We start from the raw sequence: 25,099 nt of genomic DNA, 5'->3' as shown, positions 1-25,099 counted from the left end.
TAGTATTTCATTAACTAAAAGACATGTCTCTGAACAAGATCTAGGCAGTGATTATGCTGTAATAATGAATACAATTTAGAGAATAATTTCGCGGGGAAAAGGTTGCATAGTGGCACAATAGTAAAAGTCGGGGCATCATTGAAGTCATAAGGATAGAATAACTGTACACAGTTGTGTGCCAGTCCATGTAATAGTTGTTGAGATAATGCACTCTAGATCAAAAAGATGTGCCAACCAACCGACTGACGCCCCAGGTATGGCTGGAAATAGCAGCCACCTTCATCCTGTACACTTCAGACCTTTAAATGGATCTTTCTACTATGCTCCCAGGGTGTATTATGATCTATTATAAATACTGTTGCATGAAATCTAATCTTACAGCCGAATGAATAAAATTCTTCCTTATCTCCCCCAGGAACCAAGGAAAAAAGATCAAGTACTTTAAAGCATTTACGCTATATGCAGATGATAAACTATTCTATACTAACCTCCACTCTTCTTCTCTCTTTTTCCCTGCCCCTACTGTCTGCAGGGCGGTGGTGCACATTCAAGTCAACGATGTCAATGAGTTCGCCCCAGTGTTTCGGGAGCCCCAGTACCGAGCCGCAGTGACGGAGGGCAAGATTTACGACAGCATCCTGCAGGTGGAGGCCACTGACCAGGACTGCTCCCCTCAGTACAGCCAGATCTGCAACTACCAGATCACCACCAGCAACACGCCCTTTGCTATAGATCGCAACGGTGAGTAGAAGAGAGAAAAGGTGTATTTACAGTTTTATTTTGTGCTGAAGTGACGTCACTTTTTTGGTTTTGCCACTTTACTGCATGTGCAGCACTTCCGCTTCACTTGTTTGAGTGATTTACTGCATGTCAGAGCACATCTTCCCAATAACGTTTGAAGTTTTCTGCTCTTCATCTTATTGAGAGAGGATGTATAAATACATTTCTGTCATAACACAATGGCACTCGTGATCTAAAAATCCCATCCCTGCACACACGCACTTTACAGCCACAGGATATACACGCACAGGCACTCATGCTACACACACATACCTGCATACGCTCCGGTAGCAAAACTTAATACTCTGACAGATGCCTCTCCCCAGGATAAAACATGTTCTTTGCTCTTTCCAAGGACAAAGTCAAGTTTTGCCCAGAGAGCCATCGGTCACTACAAATCAGATCACAGACGTCTGAGCACAAACAAACATGACAAACACACACAGACAAAGATAAATGCTAAGAAAAATCCGTGGGCGTTCTCAAATACCCTTACAAATGTACTTGACTTCACCGAGTTGCCACTTGCACTTTGTAACTTTGTTCTTGGACGCTACAAATAAAGTCACTCACACACACAAATATCGATATAATTTGTTTGTGACAGATACCCTCACAAATCTGACAGATTGGGCATCTTCTCCAATAACATGTCCTCTACCGACCTTTTGGGCCATCTTAGTTTGATGGAGGACATACTGAGCTCAGACATTTAGTATTATTACACTCATATTTCAAAATAGTCTACAGTTTTGTCTTTTTTGTTTTAACACTCGACACTAGTTGGGCAGCTCACACAAAGTCAAGTAGGGTAAAATGTGTTCCTTGAGTGCACATTTTAACTTTAAACTTCTTGATGGCCGCTGTTAGACAAGCTTTTTCAAATGGCTCATCTGGCTCTAGTGTCTCTCCTAAACAATCTGCATAAACTTTTTATTCTCTTTGTAGGAGACATACTGGATGCAAAGGACATTACTGTTTAGATTTTTGTTGATGCAGACTGCCGAGCATTGCCCACTGCTGAGGTGTTGCAATAAAAAGGCTGTGTGAATGAGGTTAGGGCCAAACTGCACTGTGAATGATACAGAGGGGGGGAGGCTGCAGCCAGAGTGCTCTTTCTTCTCTCTCTCCATTTCAAGGGGTCTCGCTCAGCCATTGACCGCTGAGGAAAAGACTTTGAGAGCTCTTGAACTCAAGAGCACCTGAGGGAGGGAGGGAGGGAGGGAGGGAGTAGATGGAGGGAGGACAGGAGGAGTTGACTGTGAGGGCGAGAGTAATGGCTATGAGAGGATCAGGGAGAGAAGTAGATACAAAGCTGTAGCGTGGATAAATTAAACAAAAGGGATAGCGATGGTGACATTCTAGAAGTATGCTCATTGAGAACAAGTCCTATCAAAAGACCAAAAGCAACAATGAAAAGATGATAATGACAAGTATTTCCTGTGTAGCCAGAGTCTGATATATATTTTTCCTCCGTGCTCCAGAAACTATTAAAACACATCAATGAACCACACTTCCTTTGTTACTAGGAACACACACTCTGTAGTTTATTGCCTCACTTCTCATTTCATTTCATTTCATTTGACTCACGACCGTATCACATGGTATGGAGTACAAACATTACATACAATAACTAAGCAATGGCACACGGCTTGGTTAAAGTACAACCAATGTTACTTAAACAGAGGACGGACATTCTTCAAAAAAGCACCTAGTTTACAAATAACTTTTGGTTTATCTGATTGTATAACAAAATGAATTTAAACATAGCTGGCCGATTTTAATAATACTATGGCAAATACTTTTCTCTGTAAGTTCTTAAGCTTACGTTTGGACATTTAAACAAAATATGATACTCATCTCCCACATGATTATCATCATGGAGGCAGCAGATCCTTTATATCTTCCAGTGACTTTAGGAATTCTGGTGTTTTTTTACTCTAAAATTACAAATACCCTGTCTGTACTTTTGGTTTTTATGCAACAGATACTTCTCCAGTTTAAACTCTTGTTTAATTTCGACATATATATATATATCACATGATGTCATACTTCTGAGCTCACTTTGCCACTTTTGCATGAACTGATCTTTCAAATCAACTCCACATACACTTTCCTGCTCAGTGGCAGCCCCAGCACATTTGGTGCCCATGTTGGTTGCTGCAGCTCAGCAGTCAAAGTAGTGCATGTGTATTACCAAAATGCAAATAAACAACGTAGCTAACAAGAAAAACAAGATGAAAATATGTGCTAATTTGCTTACAGTAACATGTGTTGTAATAATATAAATCAATAAAAAATAATTACAGATTAAGTTGTTCAGAAGAATAAATAATGAAATGATATGACATATATTAAAATAATAATAAAATATATGAATTAACTTTCTAATTTAACTGGGGATGCACTAATTCTGAAATTCTGGGACGATACTGATACAAATAGCCAAAAGCCAATACCAGTGTTTTTATTTTGATGTGTCTTTTGTTCTGCTTTTGTGCCAGGGAAACACAGAAATCTACACAATAAAAAGTGAATAAATTAAGTTTTGAAGTCATTCAGTCTTTCATTGAGCTCAAATTCAATAAAACACATTTATGAAGCAACCTTTAATATTACCTCCTTTCACATGAAAAAACATCTTTAAAAAATAAGCAAAAAGTAATAAGCACATTGTATATGACACATCATAATTTTCTCCTTAATGTCTATTTTACAGTGCTGTGAAAACATCAACACATTTCTCCTTCAAACAGCTGATTCATTCAAGTATCTCGCTAAAAGCTACATTTTACAAGATTACATTGAACACGTCATGAGAACATTATAAGTTACCTTCGCCCAATACTCATATTTACTGAATAGAGATTGAACGCCTCACAATGCAAATCAATGCAACCTCTGTGAGCTGTTTGGGCCCTATTACAATGTTTATGTTGTCAAATTAGAAAAGGTCAATATAGCTGCTAACTTAGCTAACAAAAACTATTAATACATCAGTGAGTCACATTCTCACACTGTGTGACATGTTCATCACCATGACCACTGTTAATTTTCAGTCAATCTGACATACACTGTCATACCGTAAATACTCACTAGCACACTAAATGTGTATTAATCCACAGTTGCTCTTTTGCGTCCTGTTTGAGTGATGTTTGCCAAAAACTGCAATGCCCACATGTTTTGGAGAATTACTGAGCATTTTTCTCTAACATTACATTTATTTTTGTATTTATGGGCCAAGGTGCTGTCTGAACAAATACATTTTCATTGATGTGTTCTGCCATTGTGGAGCAAGGACAGCAAACAGTTGTGCAAACATTCATTTAAAAAGATGAAAAAAAATGCATTCATGACCTCAGCAGGAACAATCCACGCACAGGGTAGGGAACAACTAAAGCCTCATTTTTACCAAACAATTTTGGTATGGTACCTTTGGAACCAAAAGTAACCAAGACCCTGATGTTTTCACCACAACCAGTGTTGCTAGAGCCCACAGGAAAGGTGCTCTGCAATCTTTTTATATATGCAGTTCAGATAATGTGGTCTAGATTAATATATATATATAAACGCTTGAAGATCCACTCGGTGTATGTCATATAAAAACTAATGGAATGGTCAAAGTTGTCACAGTGAAACGTTCCACCTTGAAAGTCTCCGGCAGTCGGCCCAGTGAATGAAGTTATTTTTTCCTCCAATTCCAGCTGCTGTGAGAGGCAGCAAAACATCCTTCCATTTTATAGTTACAGTCTACTGATGTATAAAACTCTCCATTAACTCTATGAATAGTGGTTTCTGCCTCAAAACCAGCCACATCTCAGCCCTGAGCAGAGTGATCATCCTCTATTGACCAATCATCGGACTAGTGTTCACAGCTCCACCTTTTAGTACCAGATCCATGTGCTGGGTACCCCAACAGAGGGGGGACCAAACATGGTAACGATACAGAACGGTTCCATTGGTACCATCCACAACTTTTCACAGTGGAAACAGGAAGAAAAGCGTACCGAGCTGAGGTGAACTGTACGTTACTGCTCAGTGTAAATGGGGTTTAACACAGTGTTGGTTTTTGGTCTTTGTTGACAATAGGAACAACAGAGAAAAGTGCCAGCCTTGTCCTATAAACAAAAACCAGGTGGGCTGAGCAGCATTAGGTAAGAAGTGCTGTGTGGTAATACTGGATTGTAATTATTGAGGGATGGTAGAAGGAATTCACAAATAGTGAGGCAAAGGTGGTTTGCTTGTGTATGTGTTTACACGAATTTGATAGAGAGGCAAATAGAGAGAATGAGATGGAGGGTAAAGTAGTCATTTACTCGCTGGCCACCCTTGGCAGTAGTCACAGCACGCACAGCCTGCTGACACGGATAAGTTGATGTAGTAATTGAAGGAGCGGGAATAGGAACCTCCGTCATGCAGAAAGGTGTGAGTGTGTAAGTGTGCATGCATACTTGGGGGGGGGGGGGAGCGAGCCGCACAACAGATGAGGCAGCAAACAGTGAAATGGGATGAGGCTGCAAAAACGGTGAGACAATGATGTGCATTGAAATGGAATGGGAAGGTTGGAAAAGGGGAGAACGGAGAGGGAAGGAATTCTAAACAAGCTGAGAGGGAGACAGAGAATGGGCGAAGAGGAGGACGGGGAGCCGAACAATGCTGTCCTCATATGAATTACATCTAATCCTCCCACTCACACACTGGTATTCAAATATACCACATTATCAACATTCAGCTCCCTCTGCACCTCTCTCCCCACAATATAGAAACCTCAAGAGGAAGCCGGGCTGTAATATAAGTTGCAATAACTCATTCCAGCTACGTTTCAACCCACAGCCAATAAGGGCCAATAGTGTCTTTTTTCAATGCTCTCGACACCCGCAAGTGTTCTCACTCAGAGTGCCCCCTCCCTGCACAGGCCTGGCTGCGTGTATAGCATTGTCATCCATCTGTAGTGGAAGACTCATCAAATATTAACATACACATTAGCAGCACAAGAGCTCCCTTCATGCACTCTGCTCAGCATGAGAAAAGACGCTGGTTTGGTAAATGGGTCGCGGTTACCAACAAGGCAGGAGACTCTCAGTTACTGAATGTGTATTGTAGAGACGAGTGGCGTATTTGTTTCTTTTGAGATGCTGTGTGCGGCACAAAATCACTGCCACATTAATTTTCATACATTTGTACATAAAAGGCTTTTTCTTGGTTTCATAGCACAAAAAAGAAAGTGGGTCAAATTCACACCTTTGATTTGGACATGAGTGCGATTATTTCAGAGGAAGACAACGACCCATGGCTGCTACCATGGCCCAAACCTAGAAGGAGAAGAATGTATTTTGTGGAAAATCAATAGAGTTTATGTTTGCATTAAATTTCCCACAATGCAACTACACCGCCGACAATTAAGTCATTGATTCAGGTGTGTTAGCCCCGATCACACAGAAGCATTTTAGCAGCTTGAGGCGGCTTTTTGTAATTGTTTTAATGAGAATGAAGCATTTTTGCTCGTGTTTCTGCACTCTAGGCCCCTGGCATTTTTGCTGGAGCGCTCTAAACTGTTAGAGTTGAAAACATTTCAACTCAGAGCGGAAACACACCCCATGCCATCTCTTTTTTCCCATTGTCCAATCGGATGATTTAAGAGGCGGGCCTTCTGTGGTGGTCACGACAACAAGTTTACAGTTGGTAAACAGTGAAGGAGAAACTGGTGGTAGTGGTTGCTGGATACCCAGAGCTATACAGTGGTGGTAGTGGTTGCTGGATACCCAGAGCTATACAGCCCGACGATAGACAGCAGGTTGTCAAACTACTCCTGAGTCATCCTAAAATATGCCTGGAAACGTCCATCATGGAGGAGAAGCTCCTGGACCAACTGGTGGTACTCCCCATGATCCACCCTCTTTTTTAGGGTCTCATGTACCCACACAGATCTCTGTTTCCCTGTGCCCAACGAACGATTTGCTGACAGCATTATTAGCAGAATTATGAATGATTTGGAGCTGATGTATAGTGCGATTGTTTAGGCAGGTGGACAAGGCATCACAGTAATCTTGGCGAGAGGACAGAAGAGCATGTCTGATTTTCTCTGTTATTGAAGGGCAGAAGTGACCTACATTTGGACATATTCCTCAGATGGTAAAAACAAGACTGAACTATGTTCTTCACATGTTGCTCCAGGGTCAAATTACTGTCCAGAATAACACCCAAATTTTTTACACCAGATTTTATGTTCATAGTGAGGGGGCTGATGAGTGGCTAAATTTGTTTTGAAATAAGTTAAGGTCCAATGATGAGAACTTCTGCCTTTTCTAAAGAAGTTTTGGGACATCCAGGTTTTTATGTCATATAGGCAATAAGGAAGAAACGCTAATTTGTCAGAGGATTTAAAAGACAGATAGAGCTGTGTGTCATCCGCATAGCTATGGAAAGAGATGTGATGACGTATTGTCTGTCCAAGGGGTAGCATGTAGAGGGTGAACAGAACAGGTCCCAAAGCTGATCCCTGTGGAATTCCATGTTTTGACCAAGCAGTTCTTGAGGAATATTCCCCAATGGAGACAAAAAGTTTCCTGTTGTTTATATATAAAATTAACCAGTCCAGAGTGGTCCCAGTAATACCTGTCCACTGTTTCAGTCTGTCTATAATAATGTAATGGTCAACCATGTCAAATGCTGCATTGAGGTCAAGCAACATTAACACAGAAAACGCACCAGAGTCCAAGTCATTTGTAAGAATGCAGCAGAAGCAAGAATTCTCTTACTTTTATCCATAAACACTAGATCCTACATTTCCCATAATGCAACTCCAAGTTGTTTTCTGTTAGACCCTCGATCCATGAGAAACACCATACATTTCAAACTTTACTGCCTCAGTTTGTAACACAGGCTTTCTGTTTAAAAAAAAACAACAACTAAAGTCTCCAAGACCAGGCTGAGGTGACCTCTGATGACATTACCAGGACTTTATCCACAATATAATAAAGTGTGTGACTCTGCACCTCCAGAGCAATCCCATTTCTGGTGGATTACGATACGATTAAAGGGCTAATGGGGGGAGAAGATGTGGGGAGACAATCCCTTAGTATTTGTTACCTTCAAAAAAGTAACACCAGGGAGGTGAGGAGAGGACAGACACCAATGTCTTCATTGCAGCAGGAAGCAACGGGGGTTTAATGGAAACGTGGTCTTAATTTTGAGCAACATTAGCGCTAATCAAAGCACTTGTGAGAGATCGAGGCTACCTGTCATCCCGACCATGATCTCATTTGTTACTGTGATTATATTAAGGCATCACAGTTAATTTGACAATGATATATAATGATGCTTTAAAATTAAAATTAAATGTCCATTACTCCTTTAAGCAAACACACACACACACACACACATACACACACGAATACACAAGCATTCTGTGTTATCTAATAAGTCAAATATGCCACAAAGACACACAAGGCCACAGAGCAGACCCACACTTGAGTGGGACTGCTGTTACTCACTTTCCTCAAGGCAGTTTAAAGTGTATACTTACCTTTCATACTTAATATAGTTACACAGACTAAACTCTGAAGTCATATGTCAGTGAAAGAAGAGAAGTCATCAGACTGAAGCACACCTCCAATGAGAGTAAATTTGAAAGGTAATAGTACTGTTGAATATGGAAACATATCTGCTGAACTTATGACTGCAATAAAATAAAGCTGATTTAGCTGTAAAAGCTCACACAGCTGTTTTATGACCCAATAAAGCCCTCCAAATCTTTGGTAACCAAGTTGCTCCAGACTATTTCTCAGTAAGAGATTTGGGTTTGCGGTGTTTATCACAGAATAAAAAGGTTTCACAAAAACATGATGTATTTCATAATGACTTCCTAAACCATCTCACTAATCTGCGAATAAAATTCTCAACTAAAGGCCTTATTCTAGACTTAAAGAAGGAGATTTTGAACTCAATATGACATCAAATTACCAGACATTAAAAGTAGAGCGTCACCAAATTGATGGGCCTGGTTGACAAGTGACCAGTCTGTGCCAATAAATGAGTTGTGGGTTGTAAATTAGCCTATATGTGACATCAGATGTAATCTGCATATTTATATAGTCACTATTTTTCCCCAGTCGACAAACAAAGAAATCTTTATCCTGATGGGTAATTCCACATATTGTGCCATCTTTACTGGTGAAAGCAGGAATGGCCATGAAATAACATTTCTATATTTATTCATATATTCATTGCAGTTGGTGATTATTTAATGTAACCCACGCTTAATGAAGGCACGTTTATTTATACAGCACTTCATACACAGAGGAAACTCAAGGTTCTTTATGTAATGAAGTTCAAAAAAAGACACAGGTAAGAGAAATAAAAGGGCATTTGTTTTTTTACACAAGTAGTTTAAAAAGACACAAGTCAGAATAATAAGAGACTAAAATCATAAAAACATAATAATAAAAGTTTAGAAAGACGTGAAGGGCAAAACAAAAGTGCAACTCAAGAGAGCGGATGAACACAAAAGTCTTTAGCTTGTTTTTAAAAGTAGTTAGAGTTGTTGGAAATGTGAGATGATAATAAAATATCAAACAAAGTGGTGATGAAGAATGTTCACTGGCTTCTTTTCATTGGCTTGACGTTGAAGAGACAGTTGCACAAATCATTTCTGGTGGTATTGGATTGTTTGTACTCGTCGCTGAGCTGATTAAATCCTTACAGCCAAAGTACACAAGATCAAAGCTGTCAGAGAGGATTCGATGCCATTCTAGCCAGTGTGTGTGTGTGTGTGTGTGTGTGTGTGTGCGCACAGCTTAGCGTGACATTCCTTGTCAATGTATATAAATGTCTGTATTTACAGTTTTGTAATGATGCATAATTTGTGTCTTCACATGTACACTGCAAAACTAGTTTTTGTGTTTGTAGTTAGTGAGAGAGGGACGGAGGGTGATGACACCCTTAACCTTCTTTTAGTCCCTCCTCTTGCTCTCTAAGATCACATAAAGTGTGTTTTAATGAGGTCAAATTCAATTCAATATGATTTATCTCATTGTCATAACGAGTATGAAATTTGATCATGGATCCTGACCAGTGATCACAGGAAGGGTAAAAGCAACAAGAGGTTGTCATATTTTGGTGCAGCTAAAAACCATCTGTGAACACGTCTAAAGCCCTGTTTCCACCAAGCAGTACGGTTCAGTTCAGTTCAGTTCAGTTCAGTCTGCTTTTTTTTCTGTTTCCACTGTAAAAAGTTGTGGATGGTACCAATGGAACCGTTCCATACCATCCCCATGTTTGGTCCCCCCTCTGTTGGGGACCTAGCACACAGATCTGGTACTAAAAGGTGGAGCTGTGAACACTGCAGTCTGATTGGTCAGTAGAGGACGGTCACTCTGCTCAGGGCTGAGTTGTGTCTGGTTTTGAGGCTCATGTAACCACTCTTCATACTGTGGAGAGTTAAACATGTATTAGTAGACTGCAACTTGTTATGTTACTCAATGCATGAGTTGACAACAAGAATCCATGAGCACACCTTAAATTTCAGTGTGACAACTGCAAATATTCTAATCCTCCCTTGGAGAAAAAAAAAAGCATGGTAGAGCTTTGTTCCTGTGGGCTACAGCAACACTAAACCCCTGCTCTTGCCTTAGAAGGACTACATGCACAAACCCCATATTCTGAAATATCCCATGGAAAGAGACTCTCACTGCAGCCTGTTTTATTTTGTTCTGAAAATGTTGGTGTGCAGCCTCGTTCTGGACAGAGCAGTGAGTGACAACAACTCCGCCCACATTTAAGAGTACTGTTTGCGGTAGAAACACCAGGGTCTAGGTACCATGTCTGAAGGGTTATTTTTGGTTATGAAGGTATCATACCGAAAGTGTTTGATTGGAAATGGCTTAAATGTGCGGAGTGTATGTCTGCTAGTAAAACACAGAGTGCTAACAGTGTGTCATAAACGTGGCTGCTGAAGAACCTGCACACCGCTTCTAAAACGTTTCCTGTGGAAATTAAAACTGCGACAGGAGCACGGATGAAACAGTAATCCTGTGTGCATTCAGTGTTACTAACTTTCTACTGTCAAAATATGACTTTAAAAGTTAAATACTGTATTTTTTACAAAGACAGGCACAAAAAGTCACGGTCAGTCATCAGGACTGACGTGCCCAGTTTTTTGGAGTTTCTTCTAACTTGGCCAATTAGGGGCTTCTTTTAGCCTTGATGTTTTCTACATACAGCCTTATGGGACTGAAGCAGCTAAATGGAATCCAGCCTATTTTTTTCATTATGTGCACCTGTGCGTTTCCTACTGTGGCATGCCAACATGTCCTCTGTGAAGAGGGCGTACTGCCCCAAATATGAACCATCCCATCACCCCCTAATGAGACTAATCATATTCACCTTAATTGACAAAATTAATTTCAGGTGTTGTGTTTTATGCTGCTGAATCTACGCACTGACATGCAGAAACCAAAGCTGCACAGAAAAAGCACTTTGTTCAGAGGTAGTTTGACTCATCCTCTCCAGCCACACAATAATATGAACATTTTGTTAAAGGTCCAGTTGGAGGATTTAGGCCAGGGTAGTCTCTATATACATTCAGTGAATGTAGAGTCTGTAGGCAAACCCCGGAGATCTTGCCTCCAGAAGAAGAGCGGAAGAGCCCTGGTTTCCGGTTGTAGGCTGTTTGTAGTCCGCGTGATATTGACCAATCACGTTTGAGCCGGCTGCAGTTGTTGCCAGGTTAAACGCTCCGTGCGGTGAACTAACGAGGCGGAACATATTTGGCGTCACTGCAAACTCTGAATCCATCGCAATGGTTCAGCATATTTACTTATATATAAACGGAAGTCGGAAATGGAAATTCGCCTCCTCCGCCCAAATCAAACCGGACTGCCAAAAAATCGGGGTCTGCCCCCAGAGGCTGTATCGCCGTCTGCTGGAAGTCAGACGCCGAATACAGCCGATGGGTTCCGAGAATGAGGCCAGGGAGACTCAACTTGCTTTGCCTGGGGGCCACATTTGCAAAAGAAGGCCAGTTAACAGTTGATAAACAAACAGTAGTAATATTTATCAGATAATGAATAAACATTAAAAATTAAGGCAATATAAATGCAAATTCAACTGTCCATTTTTCAATAAATTGCCTGTTTTCAACCTTCCAACATTTGTTGTCATCACTCAACTTTACCAAGAGACAAATCTGGACAAGCAGCCCCACACAGGTCAGGTGCACGCAGAGGCTTTGGGAGAATTTAAGGACATGCAGGGCTTCTGTTTAGGTCTGAGGTCTCCTCCCCTGGCAGTTTTTTTGTAAACACTCCATTTTGACATGTTTTAATGCACTGTGGCGTCTTATTAACATTTAAAGTGAAAAACAAAAATCCCAGTGTGAATCAATTTATTGTCATTGTGAATAAGAAAATGGTCAGCAGGCCACTTGGCCGTACATTTAGTATCATTAGCTGGATATGTAGGCAGAAATGGAATATAATATTAATAACTATGTTTTCATCAGTGTTAAGTCATGTGAAACAGAGAATTATTGTGTTTTTGTTACCTTAAAATGAGCTGAGTATGCCATGTTGTTTCTACAGTAGCCCAGAACAGACAAACCAAACGCTAGCTCTAGATAGGGGCAATTGCATTCGGACACCATAGTTCTCCTACACACTTGTCAAAGTTTTTAGGTGCTGTCACGCCTGCCCTGTTTGGTTTGGTTCAGTCGAACTCACATTAATTGGCCCCCCAAGTGCGGTCCGTTTGGGCAGGTGTGAACACAGCAATCACACTCAACCGGACTGAGACCTTCTTGAAGAGATGGTATCAGTCCGATCAATCCGACCTGGATGTGAACCAATTGCAGTCACATGACACATTGTTTAGGTTAAACATGAGCATGTTACAGTCCTGGAGGATTATTAATATGCACCTCCTCCTGTACTGCCTTAATATGCACATTCAGCACATCCAATGCATCAAAACATTGTTTTCTAGTTGGAGCCGCGCCTCGTTTTCAAACTGTATGGTTTGACTAAAATGAACAATGACAGCAATATAGTCCACGATGAGCAGCGCTAAAATCAACCTGCGTAGTTGTCCCTCCATTGTGACATTAGAAAGTGTCACATTTATCTTGCAAGTGTACTCTTCTTCAACGTTTGCTTTACTTCCTGGATTTTTCCCACATGGAAATTGTGACCAATCAAGAGCAGCTTTCTCACACAAGGCATTTGATCTGGTCCTCTTGTAAATGCTGCCGTGAGAACATGAACCAACTCTAGACAATTATACAACTCTGGAACAACATGAGTCCCTGATTCAGACCAAAGCAAGACGACTCTAGGTCTGAAAGCACCCTAAATTTGTTGTAATCTGCGACCTCACCACTACCAGTAGATGCCACTAAATCCTACACACTAGACCTTTAATTGTCCTCTGATGTCTTAGAACTTCACTCATTGCAATTTGTGGCTGTCAATGAGCCCAGTGGCTCAGCACAAATGTTTTCAGTGTGAGACACGATAAGGGAACTGAATTTACTCTACAGCAAATAATAACTGAAAAAAAAAAACCCTTAAACTTGACCTTAAGCCACTGTCTTTTCTCCACACAAGGTAACATCCGGAACACGGAGAAGCTGAGCTACGACCGACAGCAGCAGTACGAGATCCAGGTGACGGCCTGGGACTGCGGCCAGAAGAGAGCCCTGCACAGCGTCCCTGTCCGCATTGACGTCAAGCCCGTCTGCAAGCCCGGCTGGCAAGGTGGGTCCTCATCACATGAATCCGTGTGAAGTGCTTTTAGGCTGGTCTAACTGAGCAGTGTTTATACATCCTGACACGCAGATGCAATTATTTGTGTGTGATTACTTGAAGTTTGTTCAATATGTGTGCCTGGCTGTATTGTACAGCATGTGCACAAGGATGGAGCATGAAGTAAGAGCTGTGTGTGTGTTTTCTTTATGCTCACAGAAATACAGATGGGATTATTTGCATGTCATTACGTCTGTGTATGTGTGTGCTTTCCTCTGAATGTGTGGTACTTTCTCTCTGTATACCTCATTTTTCTCTATTTGTGCTTATCATACTGGTTTCTCCTCTCTTTCGACATACCTTTCTATATTTCTCTGTCTCTCCCACTCTTTCCTTTTTCTTTTCTTTTACCGACCCTCTCGCTCTGCGTCTCTCTTTCCTTCCCTCCCTGAGGAATTGGCCTGTCAAGTTTAGCTGGTGTGATCAACAGCACTTTTCTAAGAGCACTGTGACACAGCCAACACGGCTCTTAGCACATCAGAAAGCAGCCATGGCAGCCTTAACAAGGCCCAGAGTAATGCAAAGACAAGTGTCTGCGGTGAGCGCTACAACAACAACACAAACGGCACTCGGGATAACTGCAGACGCAATTTACACTTGTCAGAGAGGGCAGCAGCTCGTGTGATGAAAGACGAACACACGCGGGGTGCGCCTTCACATGTAACCATGTGCAATCTGTGTTGTTCTGTCATTAACGAGGTGATTCATGTGCTGGATTTCTTTGGCATTCAGCCATTTATCGTCCCACAGGACGGGATGTTAGCGTGCTGGTGATAAACAGTGGTAAACGAGGACCCTGGCAGCAGCTCAGTGGCAGCCACTGAACCCTGCAAAATAACTGTTAAGTTGTTTGGCTCATATTCAATCTTCCAATCTGTGTTTTCTCAAAATAAGTGGCAACACACTTCTGTGATTTTTGATAAATTTACATATTTCTGAAGTGAGGCAGAAAGCACAAGGTCAGGATCTTAAAACAAGACTGAAAAAGCCAAATCAATTCATGTTGCATCAAGAAAATAAATGATTCAAGGATCTGTCTAGCCTAAATAATTTCTTTAGAAGTGTACTTTTTGCAGTGCGGTTACAGCTCTACCAGACTGGGGACTGATGCTATGATTCGGATGAAGTAAGGCCGCCAAATCAAACAACGAAAAAGAAACGATGAAAGAAAAAAGGGGTAAAAGTTTCACCCTTTGTTCTTGATTTCAAAATGAATTCATGTAAGTAGTACAAAGTCACTGTGGCAGCACTTGGCAGCATGCTGTGGAGTGGGTTTTTTGTGCCTAATGCCAAGGGGCAAAGTTACAAACAAGGATGATGGCAAGTGGAATCACAGACTTCATGATGTTCAATAAAAGCATGCAGAAACACTCGAGAGAGTAAGCTACGCAAAGACATTTGCATAGTCGTAGACACAGTTATGCACTTAAATCCTAAATTTTCTTACATCAAAAGCACTCAAACTTTTAAGATGCACATATCCTACATACACAGTTTCTGTGGGAGTATGTGCCAGTTCTATGTCTGCGCCGAGCACACATGCATTCACACACACAGCCGGGGCTGTTGTGGGTGTACAGAGTGACATTAACTCCCTCTCTAGGCTCTCAGAGATAATCCTGTCTTTGAAGCCTGTTTGCAATATTTTTTTTTATGAGTGCATTTTTCAAATTAGGTTTTTCAGCTCACGATTATGGTGAGAAAATACACACAAGCACAGATATGCTCTCCCTTGATGAAAGGGCAGTCGTCCCTATGAGCGTTGTTTGGCAGCAGGGATGAAGGGAGGATGGAGAGGGAGAAGTAAATGCCATGGCCACAGATCAGGGGATATTTAATAGGGCTAGTGGTTGCTGTATTAAAGGCAGGCTACTGTGGGAATGTCAAAGACACACACACATACACACATGCTCACACACACACACACAAAAGATGTGCCCTCTTCCGGTAAAAAAACAGTAATCTGTCTGTTTAAATTAGCTATGGTCTCTGGGTCTGGACAGCAGGGCTCAGCTGTGTGTCTCTCGTGACCAATCACATGTCCTTGCTTGGCTTGTGGAATCTCTTTTTACTGACGGGTAGTGCCTGCTCACCTGCACGGATACACACAGTCACACAGGTGTGCGTATAAGTGTGTGCATCACCATATTAGCTTTTCCTTTTAAATTTCTAGTCTACCTTAAGATCGTATACACTACACTATGTTTATTTGTTACCACTAAACTTATGTTCCTTCACACATATTGCGATGCACTTTGACACATCATCTGTGAGGGTATATTTTTGGATACAAACTTTAATATTCAGGGAATTACTTCTGAATTTATTAGGCCAAAATATAACTGACCCTTCACTAAGTCCTGCCCCTGAACACAGACTGGCCAATCATAATGTAGTGTCAGCCGGCTCAAACCAGGGTCCGACAATAATGCAGCTGTGCTCCATTGACTCTAATGCAGTCGTTTCAGGCTGGTTTTGTGGATTTGGAGCTAATTGTTGTGCCTGGGGCACGTTGTGTATTAATGATACTCGTTATCTGGAGAGGTTGGAAAAAGATATACGTTTCTTCCCTGTTCCAAAACCAAAATCAAACCCTGAAAAGTGTTGGGTTAGCTAGCTAGCTACTGAAGATATAGCCTACTNTGTGGCGATCAGCAGTGATGTGGTGGTTCACTTTTACACTGTGATCTGTAGCCTATAGTTCGGCTTTAGCTTCTAACTATCTTTGTCTTTTTAACCTGTTGTTGCTGCTGAGTCAGTTTGACATCCTGGATATATCCTTCAAACACAGACTGTAGACCCCTCTGTCTGCTTCTCTCTGGAATCACTCTTTCATTTTTCCAAAAATATTATAACATTTCTTCAGGGAGTGCAGTTAGTTACAGTGTGGGCTCAGTGCTTACTCTGACAGCTTGATGGGGCGGGGCTTAGCGAAAGGTCAATTGCAAATCAAATATGCTGAGTGCTACTGCGCCCAAGGATAAAAATGGCTTTCATGCTTAAATACTATTGGCTGATATCGGCTATATTTTAGGTGTGTATGGCTCTGTATTTCCTCACGCATCAATCCTCTCAGCAAAGTGAGAAGAATCAATGGAAACGACAACCAGGCTTTGGAATGGTCACGAATTAAGAGCCAACAGGGAGAAAAACTGTTTAATCAATGTTTTTCTTCCTGCTAGTCCAAAATCATTTCAAACTTTTTAAACTACTGCTGGCCATCTCCCATCTTGTCCCTTCACCTCTCTCCTTTCCACTCTCCACAGAGAGATACTTGCACAAGCACACACACAAGTAAAACTAATAATGGAATGAGTGGACAGAAGGCAAGATAACTGAGAGGGTAAATAGGCAGCTGTAGAGCCTCTTCTCTTCCTTCGATATCAGTTATCAGTTTTATTTGGTGTGATACAGTTTCTCTAACACCACAATGGACAGCTTGACAGAAAGCATTAGTGGTCAGTCTTACAGCCTGCAGGCCTGACACCAGCGATTTGAGACAACAAACTTCATCCTTGTGTTTTCTTGTTTCTGTGGATAGAGTTTAAATGTAGAGATAGCCATGCAACAACAACTTTAAACAACTTTAAACATTTTAACCACAGGTTGTTGAAATGAAACAAAGCCCTTTAAGCTGAGGGAACAATATGACATCGTTATATGTCCTTTAAACCTCCTACAGACTGTGAGACTTATAAGTTTAGTGCAGCTACACTGTGCGACATGGATCTAATAATCTTAGGTAAGGAAATCAAGTTTGATGTATGCAGACTGTACGATTACAGCGCCAACTGAATTGCAGGCTACGACGTAGCCCGTACTGAGTGTGCAAGGATGCTGCACGGGTTATTACTTCTCCAACTGTGAAGCACAACATAGCGGATCACATTATTGAATAAACTAAAGTTTTGTGGGCACTATATACTGCGGTGTGTCTTCGAGTGTGTTTGCTAGCTGCTAGGTTGCTCACCTGGCAGCTGCAACTCCACTGCTATTTCCTTCCACGCTTCGTCCTTCTTTATGCAATCATGATAAATACTGTATACACCAGGGGCGGTTGCTCTGAGACAACAAGGGAGGCTCAACTTCCCTTTAAATTTCATAGAAGAAATGGTCAAATATGCACTATTGAATTTACACTAAAATAAGAATTTACACTGCATTAAATGTGCGCTAGGATGCATTTCACATCATGACTATGATGTTCAAACGTCAGCTGTTTATCACCAGTTTTCAAACGCGACCTCCCTGTCATACATTCTCGTGTCAGCACGATGGTGGCGGAGCCTCCAAGCATTCCTATGAGACAGCGCTGAGCAGGTTTTTTTCATGCAGCAAAGCGAGATGGATAAATGCGACAAAACCACCACTTCCAGGGAGGCTCAGCTTTCCTGGGACCTAATGGAGCTGTATAGGCGGGAGAGGACGCTCGGTGTATGCATGATGATTGGAGGAATTGTCTAAAAGGCTGAACCCCTTTGTGACTGACAGCGCTTCGCATTTCGAGCTCAGTCCCATGCGGATATTTGCAAGTGGAGTCTTCTGACAGAGTGCCGTTCAGGTGGTTAACCCTTTAACACCTAAGCCTCAAAATGTCTGACTGGACTTTATTGCTTATTTTAAACCCATCTGAAGATCTTTAAAGTGTGTGTTGCTGTGGTTCTATGGCATGAGTGTGGTTGAAAAACGGCATCAATTAAATGTTACTTTTATAAGTTACTGCCTCGCTACAATATGACAAATTTTATGATGTAAACTTAAAGTGACCAGCAGCCGCCACTGGTATACACTGTATAATTTTGGGCTGTCCCAGACGAAAGATGACCAACATGAAGTGGTTCTAAGTTGCACAGTGAAAGAAGGTAAGGATGGCCATTGCCAATAAAATTCCAACAGTGTCAGAAATTTGGGATGACCATCTCACAGTATGACTGCTGTTACGACCTGTGTCTACTAACCAACCAACAGAAATGCAGCATGAAATGACGCACTGGTGCTTAACCCAAACAAACAGACAGATGTGCTACAAAAATGGGACGGACTCCAGCAAGGAGGAAAACCTTGTTGAGTTGTGACAGCAGAAGCCTTGCCTGTATGATGTGTCTTCCAGAAACTACAGTTTGCATGTGGGACTGTCTGGCGTTAGTATCTTCTAAATTTGAACGAGAGTCTAAAGTAACACTTGGTGGCTCTTTGATGCAGTACCTAAAGTAAAAATCCTGACAGCGCAGTGATAATGCTGCTTATGTTTAGCAGGCATAATGTTCACCATACTTGAGTTTGCATTAAACACTTGCTAATTAGGACTAAACACAAAGCACAGCTGGGACTGTCATTACTTTTTTCAGGTGTTTGTTGAGTGTGATCATAATTCATCCATGAATATATTGAGACATTTCAATGTAATCAGTGAAAACAAATAACACCTGCAGACTGACTTTTAGTCACCAGATGCATTTAAATAGATTTTGATCCAAGTTTGGACTCTCGTTTGTCAGGTCTTCATAAGGTCAAACATTTTGACCAGACTTGGATCGTAATGTTGAAATCCATCCAATATTGTCTAAAAAATGTCAGTGTGGATCAAAGAGGAGTACTTGATCAACAATAATATCGCTACAGCCACAAAAATACATCAAATGAAACCTGTAACATACAGTAGACTTGACATGTACCTTAATCATCTCATGGATGAGAATCTCATGCTTGTGACAGTGCAAGATGTTACCGTTTATGGCGTCCTCCTCGGCTGAACTGTAACGTTAGCTAGCTCAGTGGTGCTAGATGAGTTAGCAGCAGATGCACCCTTCCTTCTGTGCTGTGATTCTGTTGACAACTGTAGTTCAGTAGAAAGAAAATAGTTTGTACTTGAAACTGCTCACAACAAGGTCTCTGGATTATCTTGAGTGACCGGGTCATGATTTCTAGAAAGAGACATTTCTGCTGAGGTTTTCAAATGTATTTTTTGGCACTTTGAGCACCACAAGCTGAGTGCCATCTAGTTTCATTATATTCAAGAGAAGGCAGACATCTCTACGGTCAATATCAATAACACTCGGCAACTCACACCAAAAAAACTGAACTGTCCTTTTAAAATTTAGATTAATGACTGTAAAAAAAAAAAAAATTCCTATACTTTTCCTCTTTACCATCCAGTGTTGCATTGCATTCATCAAAATTTACAAAATAATGATAAAAAACAGATGAATAATATTTTCCTCTCCAATTGTTACTTTAAGGAGACCCATAAACCATCAGTTCATGCTACAAGCCTGTGAAGAATGTACTTGCACTGACGAAATAAAACCGTCCGTTTTGAATCATTGTTGGTCGCCGTTTTAGTTTACCAGCACTTGGCGGTGTCTGGGATAAGCAGTGGGACAAGACTGAAAGTTAAGGTAAAGTACTTAAAGGCACGCTAAGCACCGTTGGGCATCACTTCTGTTTATGTTCAACAATGTTATCAAACACAACGAAGCTAGCTTGCCCCTCCCCCCCTCGTCCTCCGTGACTCTGTCATGAACGAGCGATAGCTGCTAGTTACCCTGGATTTACACACCTGTTCAAGGGATAGTGTACCCAACATGAAAATTCACCCATTATCTACTCACCCTCATGCCGATGGAGGATCAGGTGAAGTTTTAGAGTCCTCACAACACTTGCTTAGATCCAAGGGGAGAGGAGGTAACTTAGCAACAAAATTCCACCTAATGGAGGCTTATGGCGCCCCAGATTCAAACGTCCAAAAACACATAATTGAAACCACAAAATTTCTCCATACTGCTCATCCATAGTGATCCAAGTGTCCTGAAGCCCCGACATAAAAAGTTGTTTGGAAAAAACGTCATTTAAACTTTGGTTTTAGCCTCATTGGAGCCTGAAGTTCTAACTGCCTCCCTTGGCACCACGTTCATGTGTGTGTGCTTGCTTTTGCTGGTCTCGCGCTGGCTGGTTGGTGCAGCCTGGACCCAAATGTTTTTGTTGCCATTAGTGGAGCCTGGGTTGCCTACAGAGACCGGACTTTTTCACAGCATATTCAGAGGACATGTAGCTAGCAGATCGTGAGGAGCTGTTTGCTGTATGTGACAAAAACTTTTCAAGCTTAGGAAGACTTAGAGAACCTTTAAGTCTGAGTAAGGCTGGTGGGAGGAGTGGTGGATGGGTCCAACAAACAGACTTTCACTTGGCAGGGCAGTGTTCACATCCCGTAAGATTATAAAGCCAAACCCTGTTCTTTTTTCCTAAACCCAACCATGTGTGTTAGTTGTTGGCGGAATAAAATGTCAATTCATGTTGTTGTGACGTAGTGCGTTTATTTTGAAAGAGACCGTATATAAATGGTAAATATCCTGTGAAAACAGAAGTGTATTTTGAAAGAAGACAAGGTATGTAACAGGCAACAACCAACGCACTCAGGGTACCTTGCACGTCATATCTGGAAAGTCCATGACCAATGTGTTGCCTTATTGTCCTATTAAACCTCAATGAGCTTGCCTAGAAATATGAGCCAGAACACACACACACACACACACACACACTCACTCATGGACTTGCAATTATCCCTCAGCATGTAAAGGTCTTAAGTGTGCAACTCAAAAGACGTTTCTATTTGGTGTGAATGTGATGCTGGCTACCCCCTTACAGTAAAGCTCTCTATCTCTCAAACTCACACACACACACACACACACACACACACACACACACACAGCTTAGCTCCAGCATTGAGTGACAGATTGCCTCACTGATGAAAAAAATAAATCAGCATATTCATATCCGTCCTTTGTGTGTTGAATGTGGCTCTGAGCCTTGTGTACGTGTGTGTCCACGTGCTGGTGTGTGTGTGTGTGGTCGGTGCACACAAGTCTTAGCATGCTGTTTTACCTCTAAACAGCCCCAAATTAAAAATGACCCCATGGATATTGTCAGTCAAAGCAATTAGTCTGGACCTCAGACTGCTGTTGAGGTTTCTCAACTCTTCGACAACATACAGTAGGTGTTTATGCTTTAGATGTTTGCATTAATGAGACACCATCATTATTTCTTATTAGGAGAGAAAAGGAAGTGGTGTTGAATATTTACCTTTGACAACAGCAGTGTTCAGTGAATATATGATTTGTGTACGCAGGCTTTACAGAATGATACTTGTGAGGCTGTTGTATAAAAACATTCCATACCGTCTTTGTTTGATGTCTCTATTTCCCTACAAAATTCAAATGAAGAGAAGTTCATCGACAGACACTGTGTTGATGATGCTGGGAGAAAAATAGTGTGGAGTAAAAAGAGCTGAATAAAAAATTAATATCTTTGGAAAATGCAGCGTAGAAGATGTGACTGGTTATTAAAAATGCATGCACCGCACGTCAATACCACTCGTTAGGAAAGAGGGTTTCTGAAACAAGGGTTGGACCAATGTTTGCAATAAATCTGTCTCAAATGTAAACATTTCCATGTCCTGCAAAGTGAATATAATCAGTGGATTCACACAACTTACTGGAATAAATGTTGGAATTGTATGTTGATTCAGACCACAGATATGTTAGATTTGTACTTCTCACATGTAGCAGTAATGTTGAAACGCTGAAACATCCCAGCTACATCAGCTGATCTCAAACAGCCTAATCAACTGATGGAGCAGTTGACTGACGGAAGGGTGTCAGCTGATAGATCACATGATTCCTTTCTATGCAACCAGTTGGTGAATCTCATTCAGGGCGCCCTATTTAAACTGCTCTGGCCTGCCTACTGTTGCTGCTTCCTCTGCAAGCTGCTTTGCAACCTGCCTCCACCCCAGCTCCTCCTTTTCATGCTGTGTCTGACATATCAATGTCATTTCTGTTTGTCACTGATACTGCTCTGTTCTAACCTGGAAATCCAGATGCCCCGCCCCTAGCAAATTCGAATTTGCTCTGCACAGGAATCTGGCCCCGACGAGCAGAGCCTGTTGAATCGCCATCGGACCAATCAGATCAGTCTATCTGACAGAGGCAGGCTCTGGGCGGGTGTAACATGATGACAACAGCGCTGCGCTGTAGGAGTCGAAAAGTAAACAGCCAAGATGGCAGCTGCCAAAGGACCGCATCCATTCAATTTAGTTTTGGAAGAAACGCTAAGCCAACTACACTTATCTTTTTCCTTGAGAGAGGAACAGAAGACTGCCCTAGAAGCCTTCACTTCCAGGAAGGACGTTTTTGCCGTGGGTGCGGTTTGCAATGGGGCTTAGTGCAATGAATACGTCACCTCATTTTTTGCTTTGATTGGCTATCGTGCTATCCAATTGCGTGCAGCAGCATTTAATATGCCTCAGTTAGTGCTGCCCCTTGGGTAGGAAGGGTGTATCGGTGGGGGCCAGACTCAGTATCTTTCTAGATTTGAGTCTGGGTTTCCAGGCTAGCTCTGTTCTGTTCACGTGGGGTCTTTGCTGCTGCTCTCCCTGCCTTAGGCTTTCAATGTAGGCGCATGGAAGGGCAGGGAGGTTTGCTCTCTATGCCTCAGGATCTCCTCATTTGCACCTGGAAGGGCAGAGAGGTTTGCTCTGCGTGAAGAGGCTTTCTGCGTAGGCCCGAGGAAAAGCAGAAAGGCCCCAGAACAGAGCCATACCACCTAACATAATAAAGCAAATGGAAATAAAGTTTTCTTTGACTAAAGTCTTCCTGATTGAACTGTGTTTACTGTGTGGTAAGGTTAAGCCATCTCTAGAGTTACAAACTCTCGGTCTTGAACAGTGGTATGCTGCTGTATGAAGCTCAGCATAAGTTCAATCAGGAAGACTTTCTTTGTGCCCATGCATTCATAATTCTCTCTATCCCACTGCTTCCTCTAATCAGCCGATTTTGGGTGTTTACTCTTCTACTTATCCAATCAGTATTCGCAACAATCTCTATCTTCTCATCTTCACCACCTCTACCAGCACCAGCATCTAGACCTCGGGGTGAATTCCCTATTCTACTATGGATTCATCACCCTCCTTAAATATGTACTATCTCAATGGGGTCTAATCACCAAAGACCTTTCACATTTTTCAAATGCATGTGCACAAGTAATAAATGTTCTTTTTACTGAGAAAAAAATGAGTCTCTCCTGATTGAACTGCTGCTTTGCAGCCATTTCGCCTAAATGTCTTTCCATCCACCATCTCCTCTTCCTCTTGATGAGAAAGTCAGCTCATATACATGTAATCGCCCCGAGATTCGTCATATGTATGAAATGTACAAATGTAAAATATTTGCGGTTTGCAGAAATGTACAAATGTACCACTATTTTATTCTGGCAGCTGGGCTGCTGCTTGTTGGGTAAATCTGTAACGCAATTGTTTTTTATTAGATAGAAAATAAACCAGGCCAATAATCAGTAAATCATTACAGTGACAGCAGTAATACCACCATAATTCATTTTGTCATCACAGTCAGAATCAGGAACATTTCATTGTAAGCTGGTTGCCCCTGAAAATGCTGAATGCACAGCAACGATTCAGTCTTAAAGTGAGAATTAAGATGCAGAGACATGGAGAGAGATAGATGTTGTGATTTACTCTCACACACGGGCTATTTAACTTAACAGCTGTTGCTCTCATTAGTTTATTCCAAATGTCCAGAGCAAAGAATAGGCTGTCACAAGTGACAAGAATGACCGATCAGCACAGGGGGAAGCACTTGTGCTAATTAACACACAAATCAAAGGGAGACACTAAACCAGGAGCACTTTTAAAGGACAAAGACATATCAGCAAGAACCTTAACTAAACTTTTCTGTGACACAGTTCTGACAAATTGATAAACCTTATTTGGTAGTCGGCCCATTCACCAGAAGAAAATGTTCTCATTGTATGTTTCTGTAAGCCACAAATGTGTTGCCTTTGTATGTTTCATATCACAGTTTCTAAAGCAAAGTAGTATACAAGCTGACTTTGTCATCAAGAGGTGGAGGAGACGGTGGATGTGACACCGAGACAAGACGCTTGCCAAGCTGCAGACCACAATTTGAGACCAACAACACCAAATGCAGTTGTTGTTCAGTGAGTCATTGCTGTTTTTCTCAGCTGCTTTTTAGCGAACCAAAAGTGGGTATTTTTTTAGCAACCTGTCACTATTCTCCACCAGGGCTGGGGCCATGAAAAGTGTTTACTGAGACACAGAGATAGTGCCACCAAAATGTGGTATTTTAAGCCAAAACACGATCTTTTCTTAACCATAAGCAAGTGTTGGTTACATCCATCCTCCTCTCCTATGTTTCTTACTCTGGACAGGCCTGACAAATCTTTAACCTTCATGAATGCAAAATTCATTATACAAAAAGGATCATGGACTGTTTTGTATAGTTTGAGGTGTCCTGTTAGGTATTTAGCTGTCTCTTTTAGGGCTGTCCAGACTCAGCATCATGTCAGTCAAATCGGGTTAAACTGTTTAATATGAATATTCAACTACGTGTTCCTTTTATCCCATTTATAGTTTGAGAGTTCTGACATTCTCACTCCGACCTCGTCACATATTAACATTTGGTCATGGACTGTCCCTGTCGAGATATTAT

At 41.5% G+C, this 25,099-nt stretch overlaps 1 protein-coding gene across 1 annotated transcript in view; it reads left to right on the top strand.

Annotated features, from left to right (window-relative positions):
* The window catches only part of LOC126397843 (calsyntenin-2-like), a 351,479-nt gene that overhangs the window by 213,354 nt on the left and 113,026 nt on the right, over positions 1 to 25,099 (top strand). The window contains exons 4-5 of the mRNA XM_050056844.1: positions 533 to 741; positions 13,380 to 13,529. Coding sequence (XP_049912801.1) covers positions 533 to 741; positions 13,380 to 13,529 — 359 coding nt within the window. The remainder of the gene's footprint in view (positions 1 to 532; positions 742 to 13,379; positions 13,530 to 25,099) is intronic.

This window comes from Epinephelus moara, chromosome 2 (genome assembly GCF_006386435.1).
Source record: "Epinephelus moara isolate mb chromosome 2, YSFRI_EMoa_1.0, whole genome shotgun sequence".
NCBI lineage: Eukaryota > Metazoa > Chordata > Actinopteri > Perciformes > Serranidae > Epinephelus > Epinephelus moara.
The sequence above is the reverse complement of the archived record's forward strand: the minus strand, read 5'-3'. Positions and strand labels throughout refer to the sequence as shown.